Here is an 11,944-nt window from a genome sequence, read left to right as displayed (position 1 = left end):
AGAGATCACAGAATCAGCTATAGCAAAATGAATCACAGGTTCTTTCCCCTGAATGAGTGGAATCAGCACAATGTATGTAAAGTTTGTCACAGCTTAGGAAGGCAGCATAAAGAAATCCAATCACTGAAATTGCCCGATTCATAGAATTTCATATTAGGAAGGGTGAAGGGTAAAAAATAAGAGCTGTTCCTTTCTGTCTGCTTCTTCTTTCAACCCACTCTATGCAAGTCGCCTTACAACTGCCGACTCTATGCAAGTTGCTTCATATACAAGTCACCATTACAGAGTCAATGCTTACCAACAGTTGCCACACTGGCTCTGAAATAACAGTTTCCCCCTATATGTAGGTAACAGGAAATAAGCACAGTTTTTCAGACGCTGGGCAGAGGTATTCCTTGATAATTGGTTACTTTTTAAGATCAATCACTGTGTATGGATTTCTGGTGTAATCAAAACTGGAGTCCAATTTGATTTTTGTACTTCAGTCATGAAGACAAGATCTAGAGCCTTGTGGTTTTTTGCATTGGCAAACTCTTCTGCCCTCAGTTTGTAAGGCAGATAGTTTGGCCAATAAACACACAAAATACCAACAACTTACATTTTGCCAATCTGGAGGAAGAAAGTACATATTCAGAAAAATCAACAGCCTACATAGAATGAAGGTGACTGAAGAGTTTGGTTATAACATTGTAGAGTATCATAAATGAAAATATAAAGTGCATTTTAAGTGATCAATGTATGTAAGCTGCTCTCTTCCAGTGTGCATTAATCAAGAAAAAATGCACATCTTCTATAGTGGTTAATGTTACAGGTCCATTATTCAGCTTTGATAATGTGCATAACAATGCTCAGTATGACAATGAATTGGGGTAGCTGAGAATTTAGGATGGTGGCAAATTGGTGTAGTATTTGGATTAGCATTTTTAACCTGCATCTCGACAGCTTCTTTTCTTCAGTTCACAAGCGATAATAAAATCTAGCTGTGCCCTCTTCCCTCCCTCCTTTTTTTTTAAACAAAACAATTAAAAAGGTACCTGCTCAAACAAATACTACCAGCATTCATTAGTCAGGATGGTTATATGTAAAAGAAATGATGCCAGATAGTAACAAATCCAAGAGAAGTTTATTATGAAAATGGCACCTGCGGGATGAAAAAAATTAAGTTACATAAAGACAACCATGTATGACATGTATGAGAATCTACAAAAGTATAAAAAGAACCCTGTTGTAAATGAAGTATGTACATTTCTGATTTGCAGCATTATCAATGATCAATGAAAAAAATGTTTCAAATAAGCCAGGCACTCAAGAAGTTAGATTCGGTTAGCTTAACACAAAATAAATGTACCATAGCTGTCACTTTTTAACATTTTAATTTTTTTTTTTGTATTGTAGAGTTGGTAACACTGCTAAGATTTATACGAACAGAATCCCTTTCCCCATTATTCAGCTACTTGGCACCAGTCTCCTCATAAAAGATTTCATATATTTGTACAAGAAATAGTTAAAAACACAGACACAGTCTTCACAGGTAATGAAGTTTTTTTTCATTTTGTAATTTTAAACACTATGGATTTAGACAGCAGCTGTGATTATCTGTTAGTTTAAATCACCAGAAATCATTCTGACACAACACAGAAACATTTATAAAAATAAAATAAAACAACAACAGCTGTCTAGCTGTTCTTTGTAGCTGATAGGTGCACTCCTTTGATTGTTCAATAGCTAGAGTAGAGCTTCCAAAATTAAACTTTAAATTTCTCAATCAGCTTTCTTGGCTTTTTAGACCTACTTAAATCCTTCAAAATATAACCTTTAAAAGCTCATTATTAAAATTTGTGGCATCCAATTCCTTTTCACTATTATTCCACTGTGGGCTTCGACCTGCTCCTCAGATTCAAAGCAGGAATTGACTCAACACAGTGAGTGATCAAAAATTCAAAGGACACCTGAGTGAATATATTAGCATTGTACACATAAGCAAATATATATGACAATCCTAAACTCAGTTTCCCTTTTTAACAATGTTGGTTGACCTGTCAAAGAATTTTCTCTCTCACTGGTAATTGCTCTATATATTACTCCATCAGCACTCCTGGGAGAAAACCAAAGAAATGCACCCTCTGCTTACAGGTAGAGCACAAGGGACTCTGGGAATGTTAACAACTGAGGCTATATGGCATCAATTTGTTTAATATATCTGAGCTTTACTCTTCAGTGCATTGTGTGACACACTGGAAGAGTTAGTCATACCCAGACTTCCTCTGTGGGGAAAATGGCTCCAATAACCTTGAGCTAGTTAAGAGTCTTTTATCTCTGAGAGTGAAAAAGAGAGAAAAAGGGAGAGAGGGAGGAAGAGAAAGTGGAGGGAGGAACAGAGAGAGAGAGAAAGGTTTGAGAATACACAACAGCAAAGCAACAGCAGAAATTAAAAGGTATACAGACAGTGGAAGCAGCATAAGGTGACATTACAGAGGAAGGCCACCACACAAAAACCACTAACCCCCAAGAATCACTGGTTCACTAGGACTGCAGGAATGGGACTTTACCACTCCGGACTAGAGATAAAGCACAGAGAAGACAAAGGACAAAACAACTACATTAGCTTAGTATATACTGCATATAGTAACACACATTGAAACTGCAATGGGACTGACAGCCAAGGACACTTACACATTGTACACATTACAGTTCTCACATCTGTTATTAGATGCCTTAACAAACAGCTGCCAAAGATGGAGTGGAAGAAGAATTTATACTTGACAGTCATTTGGAGTGTTTGACACTACACTGTGATTTCTGGCAACAAAGACAAAATAGGAGATTTCTTTTTTTTTTTTTTTTTTTACTTAATGTGCAGTTTTCAGTTGTAGTTATCTATTTCAAGCTTATTAACCCATTCTTTAGTTTTAAAACATATTGGTTTCAACGCTAGAAATAAGAAAAAACAAAAACAAATCAAACAACAAAAAAAGTCAACCTTCCCGCTATAACTTTAAATGAAAAAATAAAAACATGTTAAATATTTTCCTTCTTTTTATTCCAAAGTGTTATTTGAAGTTGTAAAATTAGCCTCAGTTAGACTGAGAAAAAAACAGAGAGAAAAAATATCCACCTAAAAAACTGTTCCTCAAGTCAATTTAATTGAGTTTTTTTAAAGCACTTTCTCAAAAAGGCTTCCTGACCCATTTAAATTTAATGTGAGGCTATGTTTGTTAGTTTGGAGGTAAAAAATTTTAAGTCCTGCAGCAAATGTTAATGAGGGCTTTTGTCTTAACTAACCAAGGAGACTGCAGCACCCAACTATAGACCAGTACAGAACACATTCCTTTCAAAAACCCCAGCCCACAAGCTGCATATTGTATGAAGACATTACAGATTAATAAATGATAGCACCATGGTTTTAGAAATTAAGTTAAAGTTTCAGTAACATTTAGTCCGACTTTTTAACATTCTAGTCACAGGCCAGAAATTAACTTTTAAGAACCCAAATTATTTTATGTGCAAGTAAGAAAATCTTAACCATAAAAAGAGAATTAAACTCTGCATAAAATTCTAAAATACTATCCCCTATTTTTAAAGGAATTAGGAACAAAAACCCCTTTTCATTTGACTTAGTCAAACAGGGCACATTGTTTATGCTTGTCTCTTTTAATCTTGATCATATCAAGATCATTGTGAAGTAAAACCAATGGTTGTCACTTTAAAATCTCTTTACCACAACACTGAGAATTCTATGGCAGAGGCATACACATATTAAAGGCATCTTAATAAAGATGCAAAGGAAAAAACATACATCTTAGAAGAAGACAAAATGGCAGGCAACTGGTACTTCAACTCTCTGAAGGCAAAAATAAAAAAATATCTTTACATTAAAGAATAAGTCAAGTTAAAGAGAAAGGGAATGAAAGGGGGACCATCATATCGAGAGAATAAGCTGACCTGCTCAAATTCAAAGTGCTAGAATTAAAGGTCTAAATTAAAACATAGTCTATGCCTCAGAGTATAACACTGAACACAGTATGTGGTCATATTTCAATCCTCTTTCCGTTCCAGAGTCTGTGTAGTGTGAATGCCATTGCTGTACACAGGAAATGGAAGAGTGGAAAAAAGTCCTTCGGCAGTTGTGAACACGTTCCCTGCAGGCATTTGGGTCAGACTGGCCCCACTCACAGCACTTCCAAATGGTCCCGACATATTGAGTCGGTGAACGTGGTGGTAGAGCATTTCCATCGGCGTTTTAGGATCCAGCCCAAAGCTGGGGCTGTTAACGTCAACAAAGTTAACAGCATGGGCATTAGGGAGGAGGTTGCCCTGCATGGCTAAAGTAACTTCAGCTGGAGCATACCGAATAGTGCCAGTGGTGTAGACCCTCTGAGCAGCAGTGCTGGTGGCAGCAAGGGTTCCAGTTACCCTGTGAACCAAAGGAAGCACCACATTGCCTGCTTGCAACCTCTGAAGGGCTTCCAGATCCCCAGTGTACAACAAAGAGTTGGAAGTGCTGGGACCTCCTGGATGTTTGTCCCGTGGAGATGCTGAAAGCGGGGGTGACAAAGGGTCAGAGGACACAGAAGCCAAAGCCGAGCTGGATGAGGTGCTGAACTGAGTTTTGCGGCTGGCAGTATTTTCAGACCCTGGTGGGGTGAGAACGGAGTCTGGAATGGAGACATGTAAACTACTGCTGGCTTGTGGGGAGGGGAAGTGCTCTGAGCTTGGGGGCTTGGTCATACTGTAGGGCGATTCATTCCTTGAGATTTCCCTGTTAGGCGGGTAATTCCAAATACTGCTATCATTATCAAAATTGATAGGTTCTGAGATCTCTGTTTTAATTTTGAGCACTGAGGCACTGTTTGGCGACGAGAGCAGCTGGGGCTGGTCCACCAAAGCTGAGTCAAGTCCATTTGGGCTTGAAGTGCTTGATAGCCTCCTGCGGGTCATGCTGCCTCCTTTCTGCTTTTTCCTCCTCTTCTTCCTCTTTTGATGTTTGCTGGAAGACTGGATATTTACCTCTCCTCCACTATCTGAGTCCTTGGCGCTGTCTGACGTCAATGATTCACAGTTCTGCATCCGCAAGTCCGATTCACTCTCCACGTAGCGCTCTACCTTGATCTGCATAGAACCAAGAGTACCAAAACTGTCCTCAGGGGCCTTTTGATTCTCAAAGTCAGAATTTTCAAAGCTGTCATCACTGTCCCTGCTGTCCTGGTTGCTGGAGCTGTTCCCATCATCATTACAGTTCATTTCATTATCTGACTGATTCCCAGACTTCTTCCTGTCAGATTCGGGGTCTTCGCTGTTTTCTGATTGGTTTCCTTTGTCATCCGACTTTGAGTTCTCATTGTCCTCTGGAAGGGAAGAAAAGTTAAAAACATCATTACTAATAGGAACATCAGATTAGAACTCCACTTGTCTACCTAAAATGAGCTGTTATTGCCTGTAAAGTTTCTGGTAAAAGCATTCCTCTGAGGCTCAACTGAGATGGGTTTTTCTGAGCTCTAGATCCACAGTTCTAGCAGCATCAAGCTTGAAGGGATTTGATTATCATTAATCCCCCTGATTCAGGACTGTCAGCGGCAAAGGGCAAAGGTCTGGTGGTTTTGTCACTGGACTGCACTTTCCGTAACAAGTGTGAGGGCACCTGTTTCAAATGGGATCCTTTGGCACATCCTCTTTAATGAGGACAATGCTGATAACTGATGGCAACTGGATTCCAATTGTGTTCACTGAAGGGAGATGAACGATTCAGCTCTGGTGATGCACTCTGGAGATTTCTGTTTAGCACACATGTTCTTATAATGGGAGTAGGAGTGACGCAGTAGCATGATGAAGTGATAATTCACACCCCTGATTCTCCTCTCACTTATTCGTGTTCTACACTGGCGTCATGTAGATTTCAATGGAGTTACTCTTGAGCTACTCCAGTGTGAATGGAGAATCAGATCCTCTGTTTATACATCTGAATGAATACATCAGTTAAAACAATGTAGTTACATTGCCCTGCTGTGTGCCAATATTCCCTTGAAAGGTAAAAAAATAAAGTAGAAAAAAATAACTCCAGTGCAACAAATGGAGCTGCATCAATTCCGATCTGCTCAGGACCTGGTCCTGTCCTCCTCCTACTTCTTCTAACTTTATTTTATATTTACCTCATTTTTAACTGAATAAGACAAACACTCGAGTCCATTGGACTCAGGCAGCCGAAATCAGCTTTCAGAAAACGGACTATTATCACACACCATTTAAAAGGGTCATGAATGGCTTGAGGAGAACCCAGTCTGTGCAGAACAGTCAGAATTCTTTCCTTTGGAAATAAAAGACGTTTTTGTTTTCTCTCATCAGAGCCAAGAATTACCATTTTAAATTCTCTGCTCTGAGCAGGGGAAAAAAAGGGCCAGTTTTTCTACAAAGATTGGTTTCTCCTGGAGCCATGGCAATTCCAAACAGTTTGCCAGAAGCGGCTGAACAGCTGGGCTTGATGGGGATGTTAGCTGTTCAAAGCTTCAGGCTCTGTACATTTAATTCATTTAGAGTGGTTTTTCTAAAAAAAATTAATAAGATACTAAAACCTTCTGTTATGAAAAACAGCTTTCATTTCTACTTAAAGCTAAACCTCTTACCAACAAAAATAAAAAAATAAAAAAGCTTTTTTCTTTTAAACTACTGTTCCCATCTGGTAGAGTGACTTCAACCTAAGACAAACCAAATGGCAACAAGTTCTGCAGATTTAAAAACACTTGGACTGAACTTACTAGTTTCAGCTAAGAAGGTCTTATGAACCTAGGCCTTTCTGTATTTTTGTTTAATTCACATTAGGTTAAAACTGTTAAAAGTTTTGTCCTGGTTTCTAAGATGCATGCATCTGTGCATCACTGAACAATGCTCTCTTACTCTGTGCCAGCCTCAGCAGTCATGAACATACATACAATTCTCAACTATAGAAACGCTGAGTGCACATGGTAAATACACACTTTTCTCCACAGCTGCAGGGATAAAAAGCATTCTGAATGGCCGATGAGATCTCAAATCACATGGACATAAAGCTTGTATGTATGCCTAGCATCTGACTCTAACTGTCAAACAGAGCAGTCAAAAGAAAAAGGAGGAATAAGCGCAAAAGATGAGAGAACAAATGGCTGCTTAGTTAAAAAATAAAACATAGGCCTGGTCTACACTGCACGTTTAAATCGATTTAAAGAGCGTTAAATCGATTTAACGCTGTACCCGTCCACACTACAACGCCCTTTATATTGATATAAAGGGCTCTTTAAATCAATTTCTGTACTCCTCCCCGATGAGAGGAGTAGCGCTAAATCGATATTAACATATCGCATTACGGTTAGTGTGGACGGAATCGACGTTAGCTGGCCTCCGGCGGTATCTCACAGTGCAAAACCACTGACCTGCTCTGGACAGCATTGAACTCGGATGCGCGGGCAGGTAAACAGGAAAAGCCTGCGAACTTTGAATATACAGTTTCCTGTTTTCCCCAGCGTGAGCTCTGATCAGCACGGTGGCGATGAGTCTCAAATCCAAAATAAGAGTCAGCATGGCCCGTACGGGAGATACTGGATCTGATCGCTGTATGGGAGACAACTCTGTTTCTAAACCTCAGAGCTCCGTTGCAGAACACAAAATGTCCAAAGCGTTTGAAAAAAAATCTCCAGGATACACAGCGCGCTGACAAGGTAACGGAAGCCAGAGACTCAATGGACGCTCATGATGGAGGCGGTACGAGGACTCCAGCTATCCACAGTCCACAGCAGTCTCTGAAAAGATTTGCAAATTCTTGGCTAGTCCCAATGTCTGTAGGTTCCCAACACAGTGTCTGGCGTGTTAGGGAATAGCCTCACAGTTCTTCCCCCTCCCCATTGAAGAAAAGGAAAAGAAAATCATTCTTGACTTCCTTCAATGTCAGCCGCTTATCCTGTACTGAATGCGCTGGAACGCGATGGTGCAGCAGGAAGACAGTATCCGCTCTCTTCTCGCCTCTCCCCCTCCCCGGTGGTCAGCGGTGCAGTAGGATAGTAACCGTCCTCTATGAATACTAAACATTTGTACGTGAGGCATCATTCCTGGTTACTTCCCCAATGATAGGGACAGAACGACTAATAACTAGCTTCATCATAGCAACTGGGGCTTCACCCTCCTTTCTGTGTAAAGAAAAAGATCTGTACTGCCTGGACTGTGATAGCACAGCATGCTGGTGCTCCTTCCCCCACACCGTTATGTCCTGCCTGGACTATCATCCGCGCCAGGGCTGCCCCCCTCATGTATGTCACTAATCAGTGTTTCTTATTCCTGCGCATTCTTTATCTAACTTCATTGACACAATGGGCAAGGACACTGCACGTATACGCCAGGAAGGTTGGGGCAGAAGGGAAGCACATGGTGGATTGTGCAGGGGCACCCCCTGTGAATACTGACAACGGAGCAGCTGTCTCTCGATACACTGGTCCTCTAGATACCTTGCCGCCTTATTCTAGCAGGACTGACTCTATTTTTAGAAAACCATAAGGGAGGGATTTGACTAGGGGAGTCAATCCCAATTTTGCTTTTGCGTTGGGCCCGCCGACCCAGGCAGATTTCAGCCAGGGGCACTCATGATAGCAGCAGACAGTAACGAGGAGGAGACATAACCGTCTTTATTGTCCAGTTTTCTCCAGCAGTGGACAGTACAGAATGCGCAGTAACCATCTCGCTATCATGCAAAAGCAAGGAAGTGAATGCTGCTGTGCAGTGCTGGAGTAGCCTCTCTGTCCGCGGCAACCAGTACACATAGGGCGGAAAAAAAAAGCTGAGCGGGCGCCATGGTGCCATCTATGGGTCGCCAGGCATGCGGGAAAATGGCGCGAAAGGATTGTAGCTGATGTTTTCCCCCGGAGGAAGGAATGACTGACGACATTTACCCCAGAACCACCCGCGACAATAAGGATCACCCAGATTCAAGGGGCGGGGGAGACTGCAGGAACTATGGATAGCTACGGAAGAGCTACCCACATGCACCGCTTCAGAAAATTGACGTTAGCCTTCAGACCATGGACGCACAACGCCGAATTACTGTGCCTAGTGTGGCCGCATGAAATCGAATTTATACTATCAGTTTTATAAAACCGATTTTAGCTAATTCGATATTATCCCGTAGTATAGACGTGGCCATATAGGTCATGATTCTCTTCTCACTTATACCTGATTTACAACAGTGTGTAATCAATGACTTCAGTGTATTTGTTCCTGATTTATACAGACATGAGAGAAGAATCAGGCCTACAGAATCATTTCTTGGACTAAAGACAACCCCTTATAAAGAAACCAGCCAATCTGTATACATATGTAATTACTTAGAAATCTACTGGGGAATAAATTAACAGGCTGAACACATTGCCATTCTTTAGGGGGAGAGGAATAGCTCAGTGGTTTGAGCATTGGCTGGCTAAACCCAGGATTGTGAGCGCAATCCTTGAGGGGGCCACTTAGGGATCTGGGGAAAAAAATCAGTACTTGGTCCTGCTAGTGAAGGCAGGGGGCCAGACTCAATGACCTTTCAAGGTCCCTTCCAGTTCTAGGAGACAGGTATATCTCCAATTTATTATTATTATAGAATTAATGGAACCAGATCATTAGTACTAAAACAAACAAAAAATCCCCAAAGAAAAGTAAAACTTACAAACAAGTGCTTTGAACCTGTGCAGTTCTAACACAACGTAATGCTTTTAATTTAAGAAAACACACAAATTTTGCAATCTTTACTGCCCCCTAGTGAAACAACTCAAGAAGTCTATTTATACAGTAAAGGGGGTGATAAACTTTGACAGTGTATGTTTATGTTAGGAACACCTGACTACGCTCGGCAGATAAGAACTGGAATCATATTCAGTAGTTACAATCTAAGCCCTTTGCACAAGGCATAATGCTTGCTCACAAACTCAGCTGGGGATTCAAATATTTAGATAAGTGTAATTCAACCAGGCACACATGCACTCAGTAAATAGCAGACCATTCTGGGTCACTAAAAGATTTTGGCATCTTTTAAAAACAGGACTTTGAGGTCTTAAGGTATTTTTTCTAAAGCTGAACCATCCATGAAAAATGTAAAATTTAGTGATAATCTGGACATACAATCACTGACTTGGTTCTGAAGATACAAATATATAAAATACAAAAGTAAAGTAGCAGGAAAGCAGGATTGTTTATATTACCTGAGTTGTCCTTTGAGTCTGATTCAGAATCAGAGGTCTCTGAGGATTCTGAGGTTTTCTCTGGCAGATGAGGAAGTTGTGCAATATCCATTGGCGTATCCTTGTACTCTGGGTTACTAAAGAACAGAGAGCAAACATAAACACAAATGGATGATTTGCCGTTTGATAGTTCTCCCTCTTTCCTTTATCAAATCTTAGGAGCAAAGAATGTAAATAGAGAGAAGAGAAGAGCAAACATGAAAACATACATGTTCCTCCTCAGTTCATCAGAGCAGAATTTTTTGAAAGTTTCTTTTAATACTAAAATGGTAGTAAAGTGCCTGATGTCCGCAAAATATCTGAGTTATATTTATAGCTAATTAGGTAGCCATCACTGTCTGATATCTAAAAGCAAGTCTGGCTTGTGTAATCAATACCACAATGTAATATATAGAATTCTTTCCCATTACAATGATAATAGGGATGAGGAAAGAAAGAGAGAAAGAGCTGATATCCTTTAAAACTTGTTTCTACACTACCTATGATGCTCACCACATTTATTCAGGTGACATTACACTATGCAATCCTTGTCATAACTTTTGAATAGCTGTTTTTCTAAGCGCTATATTCTCCAGACCTTATGCTAGTAAATCTCACTTTGAATTGCTGAGAATATTGCTCAATTAAGGACCAAAGAACCTGGTCACTGCTCAGATAGCTCTAAAGCTATTAGGGAAAAAAATTAACAACCTAAATATATGACAGATGCACACGTGCATGTTAGGATGCATACGTTAAGGATACAGAACTGTCAACACACCTATTATAATCATATCTTCATCTGCTCATGTGGTGTTCACCTGTGGCTTGTTAGCAAAGAACATGATTGCAATGTGGAAAAAGCCCCACTATCAAAGAGAGTCTTACAAAAATATTTTTGTTCTGTTTTGTGCCTTTTTAAAATGGATTCCTTTTAAAATTAAAGGCAAGGACAGAAGAAGACACCTAGATAGACAAATGTAGCACAGATCGTTTAAGCAAACATTCTTTAGAGGATTTTTGAGTGGTTGATCATTCCTCTGTGATTAATATTCAGCCCAGTGGGTTACCAGATCTCCAAACAAGGGGAGGGTCCAGGGCTACTAAATGTGTCCAGAGCATTACAATTGCAGACTGCCTATATTAAATCTATTCTAGTGCACTGTGAAAATTCAATGTTGAAACATTCACAGTTGTTCTCCATTCTTACCTAGGATTGTCACATTTGCAAATTTGTTCTGTGGGACAAAAAGTGACATTATGCTGTTGCATCACAATATGATGTTACTGTACATGCCACAATGCAGCAGTGCACCACAAAACTTTCCTCCCTTCAAGCAAAAGAAATGGTGTGTGTGTGTGGGGGGGGGGGACGGGACACTGCATCTTGTATAGGAATAAATAGTTGCTTAAACAAAAACAACTTTTCTTGAACAAGAACATCAGCAATATCTAGCAACGGAGTTAGTCTATTCGGAGCATAAATCGGACAGGCACCTGAACATACTTTCTCATGCATGAAAAAATATATATAAATAAAATATAAACCAGTGTTCTTGCTATTGCTAATATCAGAACTCTTTATGCCTTGCTCTGTCAATAAAATACAATTAACTGCTTGGATCTTGTTTGGGTCCCATTACTGGGAGTAATCTTTATTTAAACATACACAAATTGTATGAAGGAGTTACCTTTCTCTAACAGAACACTGATAGGAATGAGGGAGAAAA

General features: G+C 40.1%; 1 protein-coding gene across 4 annotated transcripts in view; it reads right to left on the bottom strand.

Annotated features, from left to right (window-relative positions):
* Positions 1 to 1,104: 1,104 nt before the first annotated feature.
* Positions 1,105 to 11,944, bottom strand: part of NPAS3 (neuronal PAS domain protein 3) — an 842,887-nt gene continuing 832,047 nt past the window's right edge. For all 4 annotated transcript variants that reach the window (XM_032798433.2, XM_032798434.2, XM_075065506.1 and 1 more), the window contains 2 exons: positions 10,197 to 10,312; positions 1,105 to 5,345 (listed from right to left, as the gene is read on the bottom strand). In XM_032798433.2, coding sequence (XP_032654324.1) covers positions 4,036 to 5,345; positions 10,197 to 10,312 — 1,426 coding nt within the window. In that variant the 3' untranslated portion in view covers positions 1,105 to 4,035. The remainder of the gene's footprint in view (positions 5,346 to 10,196; positions 10,313 to 11,944) is intronic.

Source organism: Chelonoidis abingdonii, chromosome 4 (assembly GCF_003597395.2).
Source record: "Chelonoidis abingdonii isolate Lonesome George chromosome 4, CheloAbing_2.0, whole genome shotgun sequence".
Taxonomy (NCBI): Eukaryota; Metazoa; Chordata; order Testudines; family Testudinidae; genus Chelonoidis; species Chelonoidis abingdonii.
This window is presented reverse-complemented; position numbering and strand designations above follow the sequence as displayed.